Here is a 24,238-nt window from a genome sequence, read left to right as displayed (position 1 = left end):
CTGCAGCCTATACCTTCCTTCCTACCAGCCTCCCCGCTCCTCTCCAGCCACCCTGGGATTGGTGATTCTCAGCCCCTCCCCCAGCTCCCCCAGACTCTCCCAGAGCCTTTATCAGGGAGCTTGGGCGGAGATCCTGCCACATTCCCAGATCCCCTCCATTCCCCCCGCTTCTCTCTTCACAGCAGCACCAGCTTCACCAGCTTTTGTGGGGAGCAGGCAGTGCTCCCGGCCAGCTCCCTGATCCTGCTAAACCATCCAGCTCTAGGCTCAAAGCTGCTCCACAGGTAGGCACGAAAGGGAAGGACTGGAGTTGGCACCAAAGGACAGGGGCCAGAGTCAGGAGAAATAAAGGAGGTGGCAGCCTTTGATCGGGAGCAGGGCACTGGGAAGTGAGCAGAATGCCGAAAGAAAGAGGTTGAGAGCTAGTAATGTTTGGGTGCAAGCTGATTGTTTCATATTAGAAAGTTTTTGTCTAAGTCTTGGTGTTGCCTAGTGCTGGAGAATAACATCCAGAATCCCTCTTCAAGCTAAGTAAGGAAAGAGATCTGTGCATATTCTATAAATCTATCATCTTCCTTCAGAGCCCAGGGTCCCTGGCCCTATTGCACCCTTGCTCATTGCCAGGTGCACATCCTGGGAAAATGTCTGATGGGGAAGCAGGTGAACTGAGCCCAAGGGATGTCCCCCCCTGCTCGGAGGTGCTCACCCTGACCAGGGCTCGCATGCGGGAGTTGGAAGCTGGGGAAGCAGGGCTACTGGTTATCAATGTTTCCTGCATTCGCCCGTGTAGCATCCTTCACCCCACCTTCCCTTTCTGTCCCTTTGCCCTCCTAGGCACCATGCGGAGTGCCCTGCTGTTGGCAGCCATCCTGGCCCTCAGCCTGGCTCAGGGGGCTGTCTGTGAGGAGTCACAGGAGCAGATGGTACCTCGTGGGGGCCGCAAGGAGGTAAGGTACCCCTCCCTCTGGGCCCGCCCTGGCAGAGTACTGGGCAACATCACGGGAGCAGCACTCTGCTGGTCCCAAAAGCTGTAGGGGGGAAGGTGGGCAGAATTATCCGTCAGAGGGCTGGGTTTCCCTGCGCCTCTTGTCAACTCCTGTTTTCACTGTCTGGGTGTTGGTGTCTCTGTCCCTCTGCGTGAGTTGGACGCCTTGAATGTAAAAGGTGCCTTACCAATACGATGGACCGGTGACTTGGTGACTAGATGGTAGTGCGAGGGGTAGGCCAGGGGGTCTAAGGTTTTCGATGGTCCAGCTCAGGTTCTGTCCCTTTGCAGGGGGTGCAGATCCTTTCTGCTCCCCGGATGTAGTGAAACACAGAATTTCTCTCCCAAATGGTCAATTGTATGCTATTTTATCTATCAGTTATGTGTATTATTTTGTTTACAAATTTCAAATAAACTCCCTTATCCCCTGCTCGTCCACCCCTGGTCAACTCCGGTGTTCCTAAGATCCCAAGCCTTCCCTCCATCCTCCCCCTTTCCCTCCTCCAGCCTCTGCTTAGTCAGGATGGGGAAACAAACAAACAAACAAACAAAATGGGTTAGGCCCTGATTTTCAAAGCTCTTCTAAGAAAAGAATAGGACTTGTCAGGATAGGGCTACAGAGGGAGAAGAAGGAGGAATTCTTCTTAGGGTTTTGAAATGATAGCAATTATATTGGTACAAATGCTTTTAAGACGATTATAGGTGGAACTTTTTACGAATTCAGTGTGTGAAGTCTACCTGCCTCTCCCCCTCAAATCTGTTTAGCATCTCTTTATAGGAGGTGGGCAGAGCATTTGAATAATTTGCGGTATGTGGTTACCTGGGAAGCTATGTGCTGGGCAAAGAGAGAGATCACCAGCCTTCATCCAGCTGGTGGGGTGTCCCAGGGCCCGATGGGCTGACAGCCTGGCAGATGGCAGCAGTTGTACCACATTCAAAAAACACATGGGAAGTGCCAAATATGGACTGGACACTGTGTTTGGAACCCAAAGTTTCAGCTTAAGATAGAATTTCTGGGTATATTCCTCTGACACAGATTTGCTTTGAGACCTTGCTCTTGGTCAATGAAAGAGATTTCTGTCATACCGCTTCCCTCGCAGGTCTGTGACGATGAGGGAAATTGGGGTGGGAAGAGGGTAGGACATATGAGTGCCCAAGCAACTGGGTTGGTCTGTATGGGGTGCAGCCTGTGTCACTGTGCTTCTGTGTGTGCTCAGCAGCCCAGGGACGTGTGGACTCTGGACAGAGTGGCACCTCTGAGATTCAAGGTGAGAATCTCCAAGCATGATCACTGTCAGTCTCCCTGCAGCTGCAATGAGCTGGGTATGTGGTGTGTGCCCACCAAGCATCCTGCTGTGCCCAAGTTGCTAAAAAAAAAAAAAATCACCAAGACAATTGAGAGCCCCTGCTTGGCATCAGGTCCAGAATCTAGGGGTCGTTTGTGGGTGGAGGAGAAGAGGTATCACTCTGAACGTGCTGCCTTCCTGGAATTTTAAATCCAGGATAAAAAAGGGAAGAGGGAGAAAAATCCAGAGACAGAAACCCATGGAGAAAAAAAGAGTGAGCGGCAGTGGGAAACACAGAGAGAAACATCCACAGACGGTGCAGAGTGCGGGTATTTCAGGGCTGCAGATGTGCCCCAGTGGCCTCCCCTCCCCCGTCCCCAGGACAGAGTCCTGTCGGCAACTCCGTCATGGAGCACAGACCAGGGGACACTCGCTCTGTCTCATCAGCCTTTCTTGTGATGGGGGAATTCATGGCTCACTCAGGGGGGCAACCGCACCCTCGGGCAAACTAGTCCCTGATGTGCCAGGGAGCAAAGAACTGACAGCCCAAAGAACCGAGGTGGCAGGAGCTGGGAGAGAGCCTCAAGCAAGAGGGCTCAAAAGGGCCCTGGAGTTGGAGATCACATGACGAACTGTCTCAGTTTTGCCAGGACCATCTCAGCTTGACGAACTGTCTCAGTTTTGCCAGGACCATCTCAGCTTGAGCACTGAAAGTTCCACATCCCAGGAAGTCCCTTAGTCCTGGGCAAAGTGAGACAATTGGTTAGTCTCTAAGGGATGCCCAATGTGTTCCCTTTCCCAGGGCTTCTCAAACCTTGGTATGCATATATGCATATGAGTCATCTGGGGCCTGGTTAAAATGCAGATTCTTAGTAGGTCTGGGGTAAGACTGAGAATATGCATTTCTAACAAGGTCCCAGCGGTGGTGCTCCTGGGCCATGGACCACATTTCTCTTCTGTTGGATACCAGAGGAAATCCTGAAAGGAATGAGATGTCAGGTTCAGCTGTGATAGTCTCTACGAGAGGCTGTTTCTCATGGGAAAAGAGGGAATAGTTTGGATGTGAGCCTCCTGCCTCAGCCCCCTTTGTTTCTTTCCCTTAGAAAGTCCCGGATATCAACCAGTTGCTCAAGACACTCTCCGGCAGCGGCTCGGTCTCTGTGGATGAATTACTCAAAACTCTGGGCAAGGCTAGCCAGGGTAGGATGCAGCCCTGGGGACAGGGATGTGGGGGGCAGAATTCTGAAGATTCAATGGGCCCGGGAGACCCCTTTCGGTGGGAAGGAGCCTGCAGCCGGCCTAGTGAATAACTGACGGTTGTGATCTGAACCACCCCCTAATGGTCACTTTCCAGATTCCAATCCCTAGGTATATACCTGTTCTTGCTTTCACAGATCCTAAGAAATTGTCACTCTTCCAGAAACGTGAGTAGCCTCTTCCTCCCTCTCTCTGCTGACCACTTGCCCAGAGCATCACGGGCATGCGGCCCAGTGACTATTTCGGCTGGCCCCATCTCAGCTGGCACAAACAATATGCCAGCTGCAACGGTTCAGCTAGCCTCTCCTGAATTGGGGGGCCACTGGGAACTAGGAGGAAGCAGGTGTGAGGGACGTGGTGGACTCTCCCTCTGCTGGCTGGTCATTGGGAACCAAGAGGACGTCTTGGTGGCTGTGAAGATTCTAAGCCAGGCATCTGCTGGGGCAGAGAATTCTGAAAATGTGGAGGAGGGCGAGATGGGTGGAGAGGGTGGGCTTAGGGAAAAGCCTGCTAACTGTGGGGTGTCAAGCTGTGGCAAGAGACAGAAACAGAGATGAGAAATCCAATCTCAGAAGACTTGACACGTGTCTCAGGGAACACATCACCCCCTCATTGTCACTGTGGGCAATGTTGGCCTTTTTTTTGCAGGTGACATGCATGACTTCTTTGTGGGACTTATGGGCAAGAGGAACATCCAGCCAGGTAGGAGTGTGTGGAAGGGTTCAGCGTATCGGCCACGATATGCAGAAGTCAAATATCTCATATTTGTCCTGAGAGGGAAAGTCATGACTTTTCTCAGCCACAGTGAAGGTTCTTCAGCCCCTTCTCCCCAATCAGATTGGATCCACAGTGCAGCCTTCTCTGGGAGCAGAGTGGGGAGACCCTTATAAGATGGTTCTGCAGCAGCTGGGAGCAGGAGTGGTTAGGGAGGCCCTGCTTTCTCCTCATCTCCTGAACAAAGCACGCCTCTTCCTCCCGACTCTGTCTTCCAATGCTGCCTTTCACATCCAGTCCCTCATTGTCGGGTCAGGGTGAAGGTCACATTCAGAAAACTCCCTCCTAACGACAGTGTTTACTTCACCCCAGACTCTCCTATCGATGTGAACCAAGAGAATGTCCCCAGCTTTGGCAGCCTCAAGTATCCTACCAATGTGGAATGAGGTAAGGATTGTCGGTGAGGAGAGCAGGGGGTACTATGTGTGTGTAGGTTGACAGAGAAACATTTTGTCTCACGCTACAGGCATTAATGCTCATAAATTTGCCCTAAAATACACTGCCAGTGCCCCAAACACAGTCAAACACACCAACACTTAGAGGTATGTGCTTGTCTGCGAACACACACACACCCACACACACACACACGCACACACACACCTCTCTCTTTTTCATCACTTTCCTTTGGGGCTTCTCTGATGGGCAACTTCTGTTGTTTGGACCGCGTTCTCTCCTGATCTGTGCAAAAGATGGAGAGATCGTCATCTGATAATTACACGTACCACATCCAGTTCACAAGTGAAGCATTTCGCCTCCTAGGCAGGCTCACTGTTCGGATCATTCAGAATCTCTGGTTACTGGGTCTAGTGCATAGTTCTCCAAAAGGGTGATTTAGGAAGAGATGCAAGGAACTCTGAAATCTAATGGGTGCTAGCTGGAAACTGTATCTTAGTTGCTCTGTGTAGTGTAATGGATAAGAGGATGGCTTGAGTTTGAATCCTGGATCTGCCACTCACTAGCTGTGTCCCCTTGACCGTGTCCCTCGATTTCTCCATCCGAAAAACGGGGATGACGATAGTACCTTGCAGGGCTGTGGTTTTGATGACTGAGTATAGGTAAAGTGTTCCGAACAGTGCTGGGCACACAGTGCTCTGCTGGCTTTGTTATGATTGTTGCAGTCTGAGCGGCATGAGGAATGTCCTAGTGTTGGCCCTGGCTGGCTCCGGTCTGTCTGCCTAGAGCAGTCTGGGCTGGACCCCAGGCCTGAGTGGGCTGACGGATCTCTCACTTGCTCTGCGAGTGTGAGAGTACCCCAGGGAAATGTCTAGTCAGAACACGGAAACTTCTGCCTTGACACTATCTTCCCACACATGGCAATAGCAGCTTAACTGATGGCTTTCTTTGCACTTGGTTCCAAAGAAAGAAGTGGGGGGAGAGAAGAAGAGGGATTGGGAAGCCTCAGTTATCACGGAGGGACTGTTGCCCCTGTTACCCACACTCATTGGTCTCAAGGGAGACCCAAGGAGCAGGAACTGGCTCTCGATGAAACTGCGCATGACTCCCTGGGCCAGAGATGAGGTCTGGCCCCCATTCAGTGTTGGGTGAGAGGGCGCAAACAGCCGTAATAACCGTAACTCGCTGATTACATGGTACTTACCGTATCATTTTGCTCTCATTAGATGGTTATTTCAGTCCTGCCGACCGCCAGATAATTATACGGACAGCTATATCTGGATGACATACTCTCTCCCAGCGTTATGCATCGGCCGTAAAGATAATTACAGTGTAATTTTGCCATAGTATTTTATACAAATAGCAGAAACAAGTGCATTGTGGAAATCTACTTTTACTGCTTGCTGGTGAATCTAGGCTCTTTCAGAGGCCCATAATTGCAGCCTTCATAATCTCACCACTGATGGAGCATTCTCAACCTGTTAGGTGCCAGGAAGAATAGGACATAAGGTCCCTGGTGGCTGGCATTTAAAAGAGATTAGACTGGATGAATCAACAAAGATCATTGTGTCGTCTTATTTCATTCAGATGAAATTGCTGAAAAAGGAAGTGGTCCCCAGGCTTTCTGGGGTTTCTGGAAAGAGGAGGAAGGACTGGGTGAGGCTGGGGGAGCATTAGCACCAGGGCGCAGTGGACGGGGCTGTGTGTGTGCCTGGCTCATGCGGATGCTAGGATGATATGAACTTTGTCGCTACATCTTTTGCATAGTCCTCAACAGAACATGTGCACAGGTGTTTATAAGTGAATGAGAAATACACAGCTGGAAAGGTACAAACACCTGCAGCTATGAGAATTCAGTCCTCTAGTTAAACACTGAGGGATAGCTGTGCATCAGACTTCCGTTCTCTCCCCTTCTCCCTTACAGATGCCCTCCCCTTCTCCCAGTGCTTCCCTAGCCCGTGGTTGGTGGGAGTTTTACAGGATAGAAAATGTGATTTCCTTTTTTTGGTTCTCAGCAGTTCACTTCTGGACGCCTGGGCTGCATCATGAAGACACCCTGTTGCCCTCTCTGAATCCCCAGGTGCATGCACTCCTACTTTCCTTTCTCTTCCCAGCCTTGTAACACTCTCGTGCTTTGACTCCTTCCCCATCCCTCAACCCCATAGTGATGTAGAAACTGTTCAGTGGGCATCGCCTGTCCCAGCTGGCATTGACTGTGGATTCCCCTGGTCTCCTCAACAATAAAGGATTTTTATGTATGACCTAGAGTCATGTATTTTGTTGGTGCGTGGGGTTTTCTTTTTCTCTTGCTTGACTCTTCCAGCTACATCATACACACATACATATATATGATATGCAAACATACACACGTGTATCATATATAAATGGAAGTATCTTTATTTTGTACACGTGAATTTTCCCGACAGTGCCTTACTCAGTGCTCCATACAATTAGCATCAGGAGATTTATTTAGTGATTAAAAGAATAAATAAATGAATTTGGAAGATGGTTTCTAGCACTCAAAAAAGTTCACAGATAAAGAAAAAACATATTCTGAAGGGCTTGTCTGTATTTCTAGGATGGGCCTGTGAGATATTAATCCCTGAATCTGACTCTACTTAGAGAAGGGAGGTGGGGATCAAGGCTGTGCAAAGAGCCAGCCACAGAAGAGTATGCATCTCTAGCACTGTATCATTATTCTGTCCCCAAATGTCAAGAATGGGTCCTGCAATGGGTCATGGGGATGAGACGGTGACCCATATACAGTGTTTACAGTCTAGCAGGGCCGTGGACAAGAAAAACAACTCTTGATCTTGCCAGGATGGGAAATGGACAGAGAAGTTACTGTAGCAGCTGAGAAAGAAGGGAGCAGATGTTTTCAGTGTTAACTGGTCACTTTAGTTATTATAAAGGGGAAACATTTATTTCAGACTCTTCTATAATACACTGTTACCGGCTCCTGTAACACTGTTCTAGTAGTTCACAGTATATGTAAGCCACTTAACTGAGGTGTGTATGGGTGTTTTCATTAATATGATGTGCCAACTATCACAGCCTACTGATCTCAAAGGGAGTTCTGTACCCTAATGGAACGGCCTGGGAAATCCTCAGATTCTCTATCTTAGACCGGTGCAGGGACCTTGGCCAAGTCCCTCAACCACCCTGATACAAGTCAATATTCAGCTCTCCCAAGGAAGTATAAAGACAGGACCATGGAGCCAGAGGCCACTTCCTGCAGTTCTTTCAACATAGTGAAAGTTCCCTCTTCCCAGAACTTGACTGCGGCAACTTTGCACTCACAGCTGTATGTCAGGACTGAGAAAAAGGGCGAGCTCACCTCAGTATCCTTGGTGTCAGGTGAATTGCTAGAGGTCAAAGAATGCCCTCACCCCAGATCATTAAGCCTTTTTCCGGTGAGTCATCTTGTTGGCTTTTCAAAATGATCTATTTAGAGGGTGTAAAAGTAGGGTATCTTTTGCAGAATCTGGGGGATTTATTTGGGTCATGAAAGCTTCAAGAGTTGGTTCTGCTCAAACTTGGGAGTCTGGCATGTGTGCTGAGACGACACACTTTGCCAAGTAGGAGCATAAATGCAGAAAGGTCGCTCTCTGGTGGGACTGATAAAAACTGCAGCATTGAGGATTCCAGGGAAAATAAAGACACATTTTAAATCAGATTCCGTTTTTGTACTTGGAGAATGTGTGAAGGAATCCTGGCTCTCCTCTTCCTGTTATAAAGAAGTTGATGCCTAAGGATACCTGGCCAACAAGACTGGATTCATGGCCCTTCTCCATTCAGCTTTGTGTATGTGTGCTATTGTGATTGCATGATTTATTTTAAAAAAGATTCAGTATTAAAGGTTCTGGACTCAATTCCCACATGTGTGCAGTGGGAGTTTTCCACACACCAAGCAATGCTCCGACACTATCTACCCAGAGATGGTATCAGATTTTATGGGTTGAGGGCTTATTCTGACAAGACTCTAACCTCAGATGCCAATCCAGGCCCAGCTTCTTACCTATGCTTTAGACTGACAGCCTACAGATTGGAGGTTCCCATGACCTGCTTCCTGGGTTCAATTAATTTGCTAGAGTGGCTCACAGAACTCAGGAAACCCAATTATTCACTAGATAACCTGTTTATTATAAAAGGACACAACTCGGGAATAGCCAGAGGGAAGAGATGCATAGGGCCAGGCATGGGGCAAGGGGTGTGGAGCTTCCACGCTCTCTTTGAATACCCAACTCTCCTTTCCCCGAGTCTCCAAGTGTTCACCAACCTGGGAACTCGCTGAACTTTTGGTTTTTATGGAGGCTTCATTAAACAGGCATTGAGAAATCAAGTGAAGAAATAAAATGGAATCACTGTAGTCAAGCTACTAAATTACTAAAGTAGGTTGAGGCATGAGGAAACAATTTTAGTCTTGTTTTAACTAGGCTGGGCACTTAAATTTTTTAACTTTCCAGTCCTGTATGTACAGCGAACCTCCAAATAACCCTCTGATGACCCCCTGAAGGACTAAGGATAGAATGTTTACATATCCAGACCACTTGACACATCCATTATCCAGACCAACAGTCACCTAGAGGATTACCATCTTGAACCAATCCAGAGGCTAAGAATACCAGGCTGATTCCTCTCAAGAATGTACTTTTTACTATAAGAACCCTTAGCTTTTCTTTCTTCTTCAGAACACTCTGGGTATTGCCTAGTTGTGTTTCTGGTTTGCAAACCTTAAGACCCTTAAATAAATCTTCATCATTTATTTCTAGCCAAAGCCTCCAGACTCTTTTTGATTTCACTTGACAGCGTAATTGATTAAATCATTGACCATTGGTGATTGATTCAACCTCCAGGCTCTCTTCCTCCTTCACTGGAGGTCAGGGGGTTGGGACCAAAAGTTCCAACCATCTAATCAAAAGTTTGGTTCTCCTGGCAACCAACCCCCATCTTAGGTGTGGTCCAAAAGTCATTTATTTATAACAACAGACACCTTCATGGTTCTCAATCACTTAGGAAATTTTTAGGAGCTCTGTGCCAGAAATGGGGATGAAGACCATACAAACACAGGCATATCTTGGAGATATAGCGTGTTAGGTCCCAGACCACTGCAATAAAGTAAATATTGCAATAAAGCGAGGCACAAAACTTTTTTGGTTTCCCAGCGCATATAAAAGTCATGTTTACACTATACTATAGCCTATTAAGAGGGCAATAGCATTATGTCTAAAAAAAGCAATGTACATACTGTAATTAAAAAATGCTTTATTGCTAAAAAATGCTAATCATCATCTAAGCCTGTTAGAAAAATGGTGCTGATAGACTTACTTGATGCAAGGTTGCCACTGTTAAAAAGATAAAATTCAACCAAGTAAATTTAAGATCAAATTGGCTTTATTCAACCATTCATGATCAGGCAATCAATCCCGTGTTTTTCTATTTGCTACAATAGAAAGGAGCTCCGAAGGGCTGTAGAAAAGGAAAGCCTTCAAAGGCAGAAAGAGGTGGGACAAGGAAGTTATTTAGCAAAGAGTGGATTGTTTCAGGCAAGGTCACCTTCCTCTGAGGGCCAACAGGGTTTTATTAGGCAGATTACCTCACTAGTGCTGACCAGGAAAATTCCAGACTGACTGGTTAAGGTTACATTCCTGAGAGAGGCTGAAACTGCAATTAGGTTAGGTATTAAGTCTTTGTTTGGTAATATAGCTCAGCACAAATGACTCCATTTTGGGCCTGTTGTCTCTTTTTAAATAGATGGAAGGCAGTTGGTTAAAAAGATTGAACAGGCTCAAGACTCTTGCTAAGTCTTGCAGCCTATGTCTCAGAGTCACGCTGGAGGTTTGGAGTATATTCATTGTGTGATGTTCTACTTCAGAAGAGCTTGGCCAACTCATCCAGCTGTAGGGCTTGGGCCTGTCATGGAAACATGTATCAGTCTCCAACTGACCCTTTCATGAGAGAGAGCTAAATGAGACTGCCTGCGCCCAAAGAAGATCAGGTCATGTGGCTGTTTTTACATCTCCTTGCTAATAAGTATTACATGTTCGGCAGCATTTAATATTATGCTTGCTTTTGGTGTGATCTACCATCAGTTAGTGAGGTTGTGGAAAAGGGGACACACAATCTCCCAAATTCATCAAAATAACTCATGATTGCTGAACAGCCAAACTGGCTTAGATCAGTTGGCATCGTCCGGTACGTCCCCTTATTCCCATTCATCCATCCAGCAATTACTGAACTGTAGCATGTGCCTGCCTTGGGGGTTTGTGCCTGACTGCCCTTTATCATCTGCCAGTGGATGAGATAGGAGAGAGACTCAAACAGAAGGGTCCTGGAGACTAAGGGGTTCCTATGTATTGAAGAGGGAGGGAGAGAGAACAGGAGAGGCGAGGAGAGCTTAGAGTTGGCAATAGGGTTTTTCACTTCTCCAGGTACCAGGACGAGGAGGGAGTGGTTGGAGTGCTTCAGAAAAGCCAGAACTGGGCGGGGTGGTGGTGGTGGTGGTGGTAACGTCGCAGGGCCGCGCGGGGTCTGGGGAGCGGGCCCCAGGCTTGGTGGCTTTTCACCCCTCCCGCCTCGCTCCCGTCGCCGCCATGGGGGGGCGCTGCCTCCTCCCGGGCGGCGGGGGACGCTGAGGTCCAGCGGCGGGGGGCGCTGCCTCCTCCGGGACGGCGGGGGGCGCTGCGGGCCGGGCGACGGGGGCGGCCCGGGCCGGTGCGGCGAGCGGCGCGGCGGATGGAGAGTCTGGCCGCGGCCGGCGGCGCCGCCTCCTTGTCGGGCCGGGCACGGCGGGCCGGGGCCTTTGTGTGAGGCGGCGGCGGCGATGGTGCTCGGGCCCCGCGGAGCCGGGTAAGCGCGGCCGGGCAGAGGGCTGTCCCTGGCCGAGGCCCGACCTCCGTCCCGTCCTTTCTCTCGCTCTCGCTGTGTTCCTTCCAGCCCACTCCCCTGCGCTGGACCCATCCTCCCCGGCCGTGCGCCGACCCCGGATGGCCCCGCCGCGGATCCCTTGCTCCCCGGCCGGCCCCGCGCCCTGCCGCCTGCCCCCCACCCCCTCCGGAGTCTCCCAGGCAATCGCCGGTCTTTGGGGATGTACCGGTGCGCTCGGTGCCCTCCCGATGGAGTGCCCCAGCCGGATCCAACGCCCTTCTTCCCGGATTCGACCTTCCAGAGGGGAGACTGCGGCGCCACGGGATTGTTGGGGTGCCTTCTCGGAAGTTCGGAATCTGCCTCCCTCTTACTCCCCACTCAGACTTCCCAGTGCCCTGACCTGCTGACCGTTGATATGTATCCATCAGGGCTCGGGAGATGCTTGGCTGGTACCCAAACAATGCTCAGAAGCTTCCTGGGCCCCAGAAAAAGTTGGGAATTACTAGAATGGTGAGGTGGAGAAGGGGGCTGTGTTACGCAGGGCGAGTTGTGAGACAGGACGAGAATGCAGTTAACTTATCTTTAGGCTTGTAGGACTCGAAAAGGGGAAAAAGTGGTATTGAGCAAGCCTTTTAGGAGTCTTACCTATATAATTTGATGCATCAAGATTTACTTGATGCGTTCTTATGGCATCAAGTAAATCTCTTAGTTCTGGTCAACATAAGCATAAACCCCAGAAAGGGTGGTGAAAAGAAATAAAGCATAAAGCAATATTAAGTACTACAGTTGTGTTCTTTGCTTTACTCCTTTGGGCTCTGAAGTGTTTTAACTTCTGAATGGCTCTGGGTTGTGAAAAGATGAGAGTAGGCAGGTAGCACAGGTAGGGAGAGATGGGAACTCAAGAATGAGCACAAGATTTATTTAGAGACTGAAAGGACACAGTAATGTTAGAAAACTAAAAGGTGGAGTGGAGCATCTTAGCTTTTCCTCAGTAGCTAATGGAACTTTGATAATTGTGTTCAAGTGTGTATATGGCATTTGGCATCGTAAGGGAAGAGAATGTACTCAACGAGATAGGAAAGCCTGTATTCAGGAGGAAATTAGGAAATTAATGTGAGAAAGATTTGAGCCTGTTGCTCTGGAAGTGAAGTGTAAGATTGTGTCTGAGACGATATCTCTGGCCGGATACCTCTACGGCACTAGCTTCTGTCCAACCAGGCCTACAACCTCTCTCACTGACTCTTAAAGACTAGGTATCAGATCAGTACTCTTGGATTTTGTCATAACTCTGTATTTGGGTATATACAAGGAGAGAGGTCATTCATTGTCCCATCATTTTTGCTGTCCTTGCCCCTGGCAGAATGGAGCAGCTTTCCATGTCTGTTCACTCCTGCCCCCTCAACTTGGGGCTTAGAGACACTCAGACTGATGGTATTTTCTCCTGCAGAGTGCCTCACTTGCAAGGATGTGTTTGGCCATCCAACTTTTTTTTTTTGCTGTCCACAGATTAACTGTGCTGATAAGAAGGCAACTTCATAGGAGCTGCTAAGATGGGCATGAGGATCAAACTGCAAAGCACCAACCACCCCAACAACCTGCTGAAGGAACTCAACAAGTGCCGGCTCTCGGAGACCATGTGCGATGTCACCATTGTGGTGGGGAGCCGCTCCTTCCCAGCCCACAAAGCTGTGCTGGCCTGTGCGGCTGGCTACTTCCAGAACCTCTTCCTAAATACTGGGCTCGATGCTGCCAGGACCTATGTGGTGGACTTCATCACACCCGCCAACTTTGAGAAGATTCTGAGCTTTGTCTACACATCGGAGCTCTTCACGGACCTCATCAACGTTGGGGTCATCTATGAGGTAGCGGAGCGTCTGGGTATGGAGGACCTCCTCCGGGCCTGTCACTCCACCTTTCCTGACTTGGAGAGCACTGCTGTGGCCAAGCCCCTGACCAGCACCAGTGAGAGCCACTCGAGCTCCCTGAGTTGTAGCTCAGCAGAACCTCCCCATCCCCTCGGAGAACTCCGGGGTGCTGGGGAACCCTTTGGGCCTGAGAGAAACTATGTCTTACCGAGTGATGCTGGAGGAAGCTATAAAGAGGAAGAGAGAAATGTTTCTAGTGACACTAACCATAGCCTGCCTCAGCCTCAGCAGCCACTGCCACCAAAGACAGAAGACCGCGATACTCCTGCTCCTTTCACGTCTGTACCTAACATGGTGACTCAGCCCGTCCTAGGCACTGTCGGCGTGGGCATCCAAACGAGCACAAGCTCCTGCCAGCCATACAAAGTTCAGAGCAATGGAGACTTCAGTAAAAACAGCTTCTTCCCCCCTGACAATGCAATAGACATTACCACTGGGACCAACTCCTGTCTGAGCAATAGTGACCACTCCAAAGATCCAGGCTTTGGGCAGATGGATGAGCTCCAGCTGGAGGACCTGGGGGATGATGAGTTGCAGTTTGAAGACCCCACCGAGGAGATAGGCACAGCGGAGGAGGTGATTGAGTTGAGTGACGACAGTGAGGATGAGCTGACTTTTGGAGAGAATGACAGCCGAGAGAATAAGGCCATGCCCTGCCAGGTGTGCAAGAAAGTTCTAGAGCCCAATATTCAACTGATCCGACAGCATGCTCGGGACCACGTGGACCTGCTGACAGGCAACTGCAAGGTCTGTGAGACCCACTTTCAGGACAGAAACTCCCGGGTGACTCACGTTCTGTCCCACATTGGTATTTTCCTCTTCTCCTGTGACATGTGTGAAACAAAGTTCTTTACCCAGTGGCAGCTGACCCTTCATCGACGGGATGGAATATTTGAGAACAACATCATTGTCCACCCCAATGATCCCCTACCTGGGAAGCTGGGTCTGTTTTCAGGGGCAGCCTCCACAGAGCTGAAATGTGCTGCCTGTGGGAAGGCATTGGCCAAAGATTTCCATGTGGTCCGGGGCCACATCCTTGACCATCTAAACTTGAAGGGCCAGGCCTGCAGTGTCTGTGACCAGCGCCACCTCAACCTCTGCAGCCTCATGTGGCACACTCTCTCCCATCTCGGCATTTCAGTTTTCTCCTGCTCTGTCTGTGCAAACAGCTTTGTGGACTTGCATCTCCTCGAGAAGCACATGGCTGTGCACCAAAGCCTGGAAGACACCGTCTTCCGCTGCCACTTGTGCAGCCAGAGCTTTAAGTCGGAGGCTGCCTATCGCTACCATGTCAGCCAGCACAAATGCAACAGTGGCCTTGACCCACGGCCTGGTTTTGGGCTACAGCACCCAGCTCTCCAGAAGCGGAAGCTGCCAGCAGAGGATTTCCTGAGTGAGGAGCTGGCTCTGCAGGGCCAACCTGGAAACAGCAAGTACAGCTGCAAGGTCTGTGGCAAAAGATTTGCCCACACAAGCGAGTTTAACTACCACCGGCGGATCCACACGGGTGAGAAACCATACCAGTGCAAGGTATGCCACAAGTTTTTCCGAGGCCGCTCAACTATCAAGTGCCACCTGAAGACGCACTCAGGGGCCCTCATGTACCGCTGCACGGTCTGTGGCCACTATAGCTCCACCCTCAACCTCATGAGTAAGCACGTTGGCGTGCACAAAGGCAGCCTCCCGCCCGACTTCACCATTGAGCAGACCTTCATGTACATTATCCATTCCAAAGAGGCTGAAAAGAACCCTGACAGCTGACTGGGTCCCAGCAGAGCTGGGGGGGTCTCCCAGGTGGCAGCCAGGACGTTGATTTTCTAATGGCTGTTGGTCTCTCCCCAGCTGAAGTTACAATTTTGCCTTGTTAGGAATTCTGTCTTGTATTTAAAGAAGAAAAAGAAGAAATAGCACATGAGCTGTTACTGTTTTTGAGAAGCAACGGCCCTATCATGTTTACCTCCTTACCGATTCTTGCCCTTGAGGGCTGTGTTTTTGGTTCTTTTGAGGCTGGTCTTGGGATCTCGTCAGGCAGGTGCCAACTAGATCCCCTTCCCCAGCTTCTTGAGTTTTAGTTTACTGATCGGTTTTATGCTGCTAAGAATCCAACCAACAGCCTCACTGGATAGAGGGGGTGGAGAGAGGTTTTCACTGTGGGTATTACTGCCAGATTTCCAACTGGGATAACCAGCTATGAGAGAGATTTTGGGAATGTCATTCAGAAAAGACTAGTCAGCAGGGCAGCTCACCTCAGGTTCCAGGCCCAGCCCTCAGCAGGGAAAGGTGTCAGGAACAGAGGTGCCTGCTTGTTCCATGGCTCTGATCTGCTGACTGGACAGTAAAATCTTTTGGCAGCTAGATCCAGACTGGGGACTAAGCTTTCTATTTAGGTTAGAAAGCTTTGGGATGAATCCTTGCCAGCCGTCAGTCCTGCAGTGCCATCAGAAGTACCAGCCTGGATGGATAGCAAGGGAGGTTTCTGTTTTCCTCCTCAGTTCCAAAGAAACATGATATGGAGTGATGGCCCAGGACATCCGGCCTTCTCTGACAGGGAGCCATTTTGATATCGTCATCTGTTATCTGGCTGCCTCCATGGACCTTGAGTTTCCTGATAGAGAGGTGGGGATGTCTCTGACAGCAGCAGCCTTGCCTTAATTTATGTGCAGTCTCCCACTTAGAAGTGTGTTTGGCTTATGGTGTAGATGAGAAGACCCCACGAGAAGACCCCACGAGGTGGTGGAGTGGTGGATATGAGCCCTTTCAGGGTTAAAGGGACCAAGTAACTGGTGGCACGTAGTGGGATGTGCGTTCTGTCTATCCCAGTTGGGTAACCTGTTGTTTACTTTGTGCAACTGGGCAGGAGCTTTGGCAGCTCACCTTTGACCTGCTGGAATTTATCCTGATCTGTCTTTGCATTTCCGCCAGGGGGTGCTATCGGTTGGTGAGCTGGTTCAGACCCTCCCTAGGTGGCTGGGAAATGTGTCTGCCTGGTCCACGGGGCTGATTGGTCTTGTTCTTGTTGGCTTTTGAGGGGTCTTGCCCAAAGAAGGCTTGAGGGAGAGGGCCCTCAATCTTGTAGACTCACTAGGTGGCACCTCAGTAACTCATACTACCTCACCTGCTCAGGCGAGCTCTGGAAGTCCCTGGCCTCGGCCCTGACACTGCCCCGGTGGGACTCAGCAGCACTGCGGGCTGTTTCACAGCAAGTGGTTTTAATTAACTAACAACGCCTTTTTGGATGTTAATATTTATTTATTTTTATTTTTGTATACATATTACCCAGCATCTCTTTTGGATAAGAGACTTCAGGAAAATGAGTTTCTCCCCAGCACGGAGCCATATTCCAGGGGACAGTCCTGGCCAGAGATTTGGGAAATCGGCTAGAACTGGGGGAGAATGTGTCAAGCTTCTAAACAAACAAGTTCTTTTCTTTATCTCCAGATAGTCTCTTGCAGAATAAAGCCAGGGAACTCTTTAGGTAATAAATGTAAATTCTAGAAAGTTGGGGCTTGTTAAATTCCTAGGCCTTTCATTCTCCTTCCATCCTATGATGGAGTAGATTAGGGACTGAGTTGAGGGGATCAAGTCACACGAAGGATCTGTTTTGCACATTTTCTCATTCTTCCGAAACTTGGAAAGTTATATGAAGTCATACAGGAAAACCCTGTTGGACCTGCTGCCTCTCTCTCTAGCCCGAAACTGTTAAAGCCTCTGAATTGGAGTGCATGGCTCTCCGGTGGGGTGACCATTACATGAGGGACTTGTACAAGTGGCCACCTTTTACCATCTATACCCCACCTTGTTAAACGTTCCTTTGGGAATTCTTATCAGGAAAGCAGTACTGAGACTTTTCATCCCTGACCAGTTTCTCCCTCTGTCTCCCACACTGACCATTAGAAGTTTAAGAAGGAAAATGTGTACAAGACTACCATCAAGTGTCTACTAAGCTTCTCAAGCCTGAGTGATTCCTCCCAGACTGTTGGTGAGGACTGATTTTTGAATGGCCGGATTTAAGAGAGGTGGTACTTACTGGAACCCAACCAGATAGCCGAGAATGGATCAGTATGCTGGAGAAACCGTTTTCCTAAACGGAGGGTGTCATGGATGCTGGGTAGTCTGTATACTTAACCTGAAACTGTGAAGTATTCCCTTTTTGCCAGTAAACCAAAAAGCAAATCCTTGAAACTTTGCCCCTGAAACACTAAAAAAAACCTGCACCTCCCTGATCCTCCTGAGGCCAAGTGGTTGTTCAGGTTGGCACAGTTGGTTGCAGTTAGACATGTAGCAGGTTCAGCAGCTCATGAGGCTCATTGACCAAACCCTGTTTCTCCACGTGTCCCCCATATTCACACCTGAGCCCTCCCTCTGTTTGGAGTCATGTTTACTGCCTCGGCCTCTCACTCACCCTTTTCTGAAATGTTTTACTTGAAACTCTATTGTGGCAAAGGGCACTCTAGGATCCCTGGTGGAAGGTATTCGTTTTATTTTGAGTTTTTATTTTTTCAATCTTCTGTTCATTTGAATTTGTTGCACCCTCTGCCCTGGAGCCCAGTTTAGTACCGTCTCCTGCTGTATTGTTCTGAGGTTCTGTTTGACCCTTGAATGTCTTGTCTTCTCCCTTTTCCTCCTGTTTCTTGTTCTATACCCTGGACCGACTACATAATTGGCAGTGCCCTTTGTTTAAAAAATTAAGAATTTCAAGATGGCAACTATAGAGCATTAAAGCAAGCACGAGGCCATTCCCAACCTGTTTCCTGAGGGGAGGGTAATACTTGTATGGCACACTGGGGTAAACAGCAGAGGCTGCATGTGGCCAGAGGAGGGGATCAGGGTCCTAGCTCTCCTGGGACGCACTGATGACTCACTGATGCCACAGCACCCACTGAGAAGCTCTGCGTTACCCTCATATTTAGTCCTGCATTTTAAGATTCCATGGGTTCTCTATAGTTCACGTTAGTTGGGAAGAAAGGAATTGGGGGTGGGGAGTTTCTGGTCCAGGTGAACCCTAAGAACCAGAAAATGGGTAAAAGTTCTTTTTGACTTCTGATCTGACAGCAAGCACCCTTTTGTCTCCAGGACAAGCCTTTGGGCTTAAATACCTTCTCCCCAGTCAGGTTTTGCTACTGATAAGTTTTCTTTCTCTTCTGACCTCCTGCTGTGCCCTATTTTCCCAGACTACTCAACTGTGGAAGTGAATTTAAATCCCTTTATGGATGGACACTGATTTTGTTGGCACGAAAGGAGGCTGTGTGGAGACGTCTGTGCCCATCTGCGAGTCTCTACACATCCATTTTCCTAAAACCTGCACGAGTGAGTCAGGAAGCAGGGCACACAGCATTCGTTTCAATGTGATTCCTCGCCATAAACTTGACATCAGGATGGAAATAAAACTTTGGATTTCAGTGTTTCTTTAACACCCTTCCCGTGTCCAGTCCACCCTCCCCTCCCACCTCTACTAGCTAAAGTCTCTTATGAAATGGAGAAGAGTTGTTGACGTCTAACTCCTTCCATTAAATTAATAAGTACTGACCTCCTAATATTTAAGTGTTTACTATCTATTGCTGTAAAGTTTTGTATATTTTGTAAACTTTTCCCCCCAAATAGTAGATGTCTAAAATCGTTGTACATCTGATTTTTTTATATTCCATTGTTCGGCACAAAGTGTGGTTTTTTATTTAGAATAAAAAAAGGAAATTGGATATGGGAGTTCTTTTCCTATTTACCGTGATCATGCTCATCCCTGGAGTTCAGACTACGTGGGCTGTCATCTCTTCAGTAGCAGTATTCTTTCAGGTAGTACATTTTTTCTTTCCTGTAGCTGGAATTCCCCAGAGTTAACTTGTTGACCTGTGTCAACATGGTCAATGACCCAACCTTTTCAGGGAGACGTCCCTAAGGGGAATCTTCTGTTGGCCCAGAGAGTGCAGTGGACCTCTGGTAAATGTCTGTTTGGACTCAAGATTTGGCCACAAATTGTCTTGCCAGTGCCTTTTAATTCCCTGTGACATGGTGTGTTGGAGTGGAAACAGGCAGATGAAATACCGGAGATGGAAATTTGGCATAATTTCCTGTTGAAGTTATGGTGTGATATGGTCCATTTGGTCTCAGAGCACATTGCGGCGGGCCTGGCTCCCATCCCTGCTCAGTACATGCTGAGCAGTCAGCACAGCCAGTTCCCTCCTTCCAAGGCCCAGGAAGTATTCATGCTGCCAGGGTGGTGACTGGTTGATGATTTTGGGGAAGTGGCCAAGATCTGAGGTAACCTGGGATGTGGCATGTAAAATTAGGTTTCCTTTATGAAACTTCTCAAACCCAAGTCAGAGGAGGCAGTGATAAAGAGCATTGGATGTTGGCTTGGTTTTTATGTGGGCACAAGGGAGGAAAGTCTTTTTAATGCATTTTCTGCGTTGTTAGGTTAAGCCCTTAACTGCAACCCCAGGTCACAATCCAGACTCTCCTGGTTGAAAAAGCCTTCAGCTCTGTGCCACTGAGCAGCTACTGGTAGCTTAAGACCCTTTGAGGTTTGGGCCCAGTGAGCAGGGGGACTGTAGATACAGGTTTTCCCCCCATGCTCCTGACAAATGGGTACATACAACATTGGTACATACACATGTTTAATGCATCTGGTGAATACAGTTTCAGATTTCTAAAAGCAGAGGAGACGGCTCCAGGTCGGTGAGGAGTTATTCCAAGTTAAACATAGACACACAGTACTGAGCAGGACAGAGGCTCTCAGTGGCTATGACCACAAGCCATTCAGTCTCCACAGGCAGGGTTAAGACCAAGGACTTGGAACTGGCGGACTTGGACCTGTTCTTAGGCTTTTACTTTAGTCAGAGTTCTTCATGGTCACAGTCCTAAGTTTCCCAAACTGATAAATGAGCCTTTCCAGAAGACCTACTTGTTAATAAGAGAAATTATTTTATTATCTATAGGGCAAGTGTTAATAGAAGACAGACAAATTATGAAAAGACTAGGCCAGAGAGAAGTATACAAGTGAGAACTGACGGAAGAATACTGTCAGATCTCTGCTCTGTGCCAGAATTGGAAATTTTCTACTTCCCGTCCTGTGAAGAGAACAAAGGCTGAGGGACAGAGCATCTGTCAGTGCCTGCTGCTGGCTGTCCCAAGGTCTGCTCCCAGAATGGATGTCCCTTGATGCTTTCCTATGATCTGGAGAGAAAGGGAGCAACAGTTGGTAGCTTAAGACCCTTTGAGATTTGGACCCAATGAGCAGGGGGAATGTAGATAAAGATTTCCACAGGGGTGGATTTCTGATAACATCTCTTCCCAGATCCAAAGCTGGGAGATGGGTTGTGAGGAGCATTGAGTCTGGGACAGCTCCTCTGCTTTGGGGGGTGGGGCACAGGATGGACAAGCCAGGGGGAGAGTATCAGCAAGGAAATGGAGAGCTTCCTGACTGGCGGAAGGGGGTGGAGAACCATTCTGCCGACCCAGCTGCTGGGTGCCTGCTCAGACCTTGGCTCCCCCACCCCCCACTGCTTCCCCATTCCCTGCATTTATCACAGCACTGAGGATGCACTGCTAGGAAACCGTCACGCTGAGGCCTCCTGGTTCCTTGGCCTCTGGCCTCTTGTCCCCACAATCTGCATGGTGCGCTGGGAGATAAACAAGCACACAAACACAAAAGGAAAGTTTTGTGAGGTTCCTGTGGAGCTCACTCTTTCCGGGCAGGGTGATGGCTGCAATGAGTGTCTAGGTTCAGCGAAGCATCTCTTTAGCCTTAACTCCTTTCTCAAGCACAGCTACAAGTGCAGATTTTCCCAGAGATCCAGAGTCATGGCTGTTTCTATTATTTATTTCATCTTTTTTTCCTGTGTGACTGCATTAGACACGAGAAACGAGACAAATAGTACACCAGCAAGGGCACGTTCTTTATCCCTCCCGGCCCCTGCTCCGTCTCCCCACCTCAAGATACAAGATAAACTCAAAATTGACCATGGGTGTTCTGATCCTTTCCCCCGCTCCCACTTCCCCCAAATCTCTCACCCACGCCTCCAGCTTTCTACTTCACTGAGGAAGGAGACTGGAATCTACCTCAACTAGCCATAAGAGATTGAGGAACAGAGCTGGGGGAGGCATTTGGTGCCTGAAGGTTCCGGGTGGAGTGGTGGTAGAAGCCTGCTGCAGTGGGCTGGGTGCCCTCCTTGGTGATGACGATGGAATGCTGAGTGGAGGAGGAAGAGGAAGAACCACGTTTGCCTGCCCCAGCCTGGACCTTGGGAAGGTAATGCACCACAGCGCTCAGCAGCCGGCTCCGGAAGCTCGGACTGAGAAAGTTGTAAAGGATGGGGTTGACGACACAGTGGAGCATGGAGAAACAGTCGATGACGTCGTAGAAGAAGTAGAGCAGGTGGACCAGGTAGCAGTGGAGGGAAAGGTGGGTCTCGTGCAGTGTGAGTAGCAGCAGGGTCACATGATAGGGCAGCCAGCAGATGACAAAGACAGCTATGTAGGCACACACCAGCAGGTGGTGGCGCCGGCCATCGGGCCGTCCTGCCTGCCGAAGCCGGCAGACCGTCAGCAGGTTGAAGACTGTGATGAGAAGGAAGGGCAGCAGAAAGCCCAGGATGGTGGTGGAAAGGGTCACCGCCAGGGCCCATGTGCTGTAGGTTTCAAAAGGTGCCATGAAGAGGCACATAGGCTCAGAGCTCTGTACCAGCTGCATGTGGACCACCTCGGGCAGCGGGATGATGGCCGAGAGCACCCAGACCCCTGCGCATATCACCCGCCGCACTCTGTGCTGGTGGCGCTGCCAGGAGGGAGAGGCGTGGGTGAGGGTGACATAGCGGTCAATGCTGAGGCACACCAGGAAGAAGATGCTGCTGTACATGTTGGCAAAGTAGAAGTAATGAGTGAAGCGGCAGGCAAAGCTGCCCCAGAGCCAGGTGTAGTCCAGTGTGACTTCCAGCATCCACACGGGCAGACACAGGACAACGCCCAGGTCTGCTATGGCCATGTTGAGGATGTACAAGCCCAGCAGACCTGCCCGGCCCGAGCAGCGCCAGTTGACCCAGATCACCAGGAGGTTCTCCACCAGCCCGACCACGAAGATGGCCAGGTAGAGTACAAACAGGACCACTCGCTTGGTGCTCTCACTGAGCTCCGTGTGGCACTCAGGCAAAGTGTGGTTGAAGAAGTAGAGCAGTTCGGTCCAGTTGTGGATCTCTCCAAGGTCGCCGGCAGACCCTGCAGTGACCTCCTTAGTGGGACTGGACCCCATGCTGGCCATGACTGACATCAGGACCAGCAAATGCCTAGTGGGGAGAAGAGAGGGTTGGAAGAGAAAGGAGACCAGGAAAATAGCCTTGTGTTCCCCAGGTAGCAGATCACAGGGACCAAGAGGCTTTGGGGAAAGATTCTAGGTCTGAAGAGGCAAGAAAGGGAAGTTGAGCATTCAAATGGTAAAATAGTACACAACTCAGTTTTGACCCAAGAGCAGAGATATTTTGCTAAGGGGCCTCAATGGTGGGAAAGACCAGAACTCTTTGTGCCAAACCAGATTTCTATACAGCCTGGCCAGTCCCACTCTTCTCCAGCCCCGGGTGGTCTCCAACCTCCACTTCTCTCCTGGTGTTTCACCCGTTCACGCTGGCCTTCGTTAGGGGCCCTTGCTCTGTCTTGCCATTTGGGCTATGGGTTTGGGACACACACACAGACACACACACAGACACGCACACACCTCTAATTCATCCCTGGGAACATCTGTGGACCATGCAGGAAAGGCAGTGCTCTCCAATCCCTTCTTCCCTGAGAGACAGCGACACTCACCTGAGTTTCCTTTGGAGGGCCAGCGGATCTGGACTGGTGGGGAGCTGCAGGGAGGCTGGAGGGACTGTCGCAGTGGCGCTGGCTTTGCTTTGGGCTTCAGGGCCGCCCTTCTCATCCGGCAAGCAGTATCACTGGCCGTGGCAGAGGATTGGGGTTTTTCCTGCCTTCCCCCAATCCAGTTAGAGAGGAAGTCACAGCAAAAGACCCAGTGTGCCCTAGTGGGGAGGAGTCAGGCTGCAAGCATTAAAATCCAGACTCGTCACTAGCTGTGCAAATTTATCTCTTAAAGCCTGGTTTCTTTCCTGAAAAATGGGACAATAGTATCTACTATTAGGGGTGTGGTGAGAATTAGATGAGACATCACGGTGAAGTGCTTGGCACAGGGGTGGGCCTGCATTAAATGCTTTACATATGTATGCGTTTTACATTCTCTAAATAGGCTTGGAATCCCACTCTTGCCTGTCTTGATTCCTACTAAAGCAGAACTGGATGAGGGGTGGGAGGGCTAAAATAAATGTGAAAATCAGTCAGACTTTTAATCACTCTGGTCCTTCCTCCACTGATTCATGCCCACCCCCTGCTATTCTCTCCAGTCTTCATTTTTTGATTTCAGTTGAGAATCTGGAGAGATAGGAAGACTGTATGTGGGGTGGGGAAGGGGCAGCATTGAGCTTCAGGGAGACTCCTGGATGGAGAGGAGCAGGAGAATAGCAGTCTTTCCCCCATCGTTCCATACTTCTCATGAAGTGTGTGCGTGGTGGTGTGTGTGTGTGTGTGAGAGAGAGAGAGAGAGAGAGAGATTGATTGATTGATTGATTGAAAGTCACTAGGCTTCTCTCTCCTCCAATCCATGGGGTAAGTCTCACAGCATGGATTTCGTTGTTGGTGAACATCTCGTGTCAGCAGAGCTTCCTGCTTCTCAGAGCACTTTCACCTCATCAATCATTTGATCCCTGAGGTAC

General features: G+C 49.4%; 4 protein-coding genes across 8 annotated transcripts; 2 read left to right on the top strand and 2 right to left on the bottom strand.

Moving 5' to 3' along the window:
• The first annotated feature begins 115 nt into the window (after positions 1-115).
• TAC3 (tachykinin precursor 3) lies at positions 116-6,928 on the top strand. 4 transcript variants are annotated; one of them, XM_033117915.1, is made up of 8 exons: positions 116-284; positions 835-947; positions 2,206-2,253; positions 3,375-3,471; positions 3,666-3,695; positions 4,177-4,230; positions 4,615-4,689; positions 6,711-6,928. In XM_033117915.1, the coding sequence occupies exons 2-7, from the start codon at positions 840-842 to the stop codon at positions 4,686-4,688; spliced, it is 411 nt and encodes a 136-aa protein (XP_032973806.1). In that variant the 5' UTR covers positions 116-284; positions 835-839; the 3' UTR covers position 4,689; positions 6,711-6,928. The 4 variants fall into 4 exon arrangements, with proteins under 4 accessions (XP_032973806.1, XP_032973805.1, XP_032973804.1 ...); XM_033117914.1 differs by having other exon boundaries at positions 2,203-2,253; positions 6,714-6,928; XM_033117913.1 differs by having other exon boundaries at positions 2,203-2,253.
• A 4,231-nt stretch (positions 6,929-11,159) lies between these two features.
• On the bottom strand, positions 11,160-11,987 carry LOC117028836 (translation initiation factor IF-2-like). The gene has a single exon (XM_033117694.1). The coding sequence runs from the start codon at positions 11,985-11,987 to the stop codon at positions 11,160-11,162; it is 828 nt and encodes a 275-aa protein (XP_032973585.1).
• Positions 11,413-19,140, top strand: ZBTB39 (zinc finger and BTB domain containing 39). Of its 2 annotated transcripts, XM_033117520.1 has the most exons (3): positions 11,413-11,544; positions 13,069-15,017; positions 18,659-19,140. In XM_033117520.1, exons 2-3 carry the CDS (start codon positions 13,113-13,115, stop codon positions 18,677-18,679), a joined length of 1,926 nt encoding a protein of 641 aa, XP_032973411.1. In that variant the 5' UTR covers positions 11,413-11,544; positions 13,069-13,112; the 3' UTR covers positions 18,680-19,140. The 2 variants fall into 2 exon arrangements, with proteins under 2 accessions (XP_032973411.1, XP_032973410.1); XM_033117519.1 differs by having other exon boundaries at positions 13,069-19,140.
• Positions 19,141-21,194: 2,054 nt separating this feature from the next.
• Positions 21,195-23,473, bottom strand: GPR182 (G protein-coupled receptor 182). The gene is made up of 2 exons (XM_033117522.1): positions 23,277-23,473; positions 21,195-22,762 (listed from the first exon to the last, which is right to left on the bottom strand). The coding sequence occupies exon 2, from the start codon at positions 22,744-22,746 to the stop codon at positions 21,544-21,546; it is 1,203 nt and encodes a 400-aa protein (XP_032973413.1). The 5' UTR covers positions 22,747-22,762; positions 23,277-23,473; the 3' UTR covers positions 21,195-21,543.
• Between the last annotated feature and the right edge of the window lie 765 nt (positions 23,474-24,238).

Source organism: Rhinolophus ferrumequinum, chromosome 10 (genome assembly GCF_004115265.2).
Source record: "Rhinolophus ferrumequinum isolate MPI-CBG mRhiFer1 chromosome 10, mRhiFer1_v1.p, whole genome shotgun sequence".
Taxonomy (NCBI): Eukaryota; Metazoa; Chordata; class Mammalia; order Chiroptera; family Rhinolophidae; genus Rhinolophus; species Rhinolophus ferrumequinum.
This window is presented reverse-complemented; position numbering and strand designations above follow the sequence as displayed.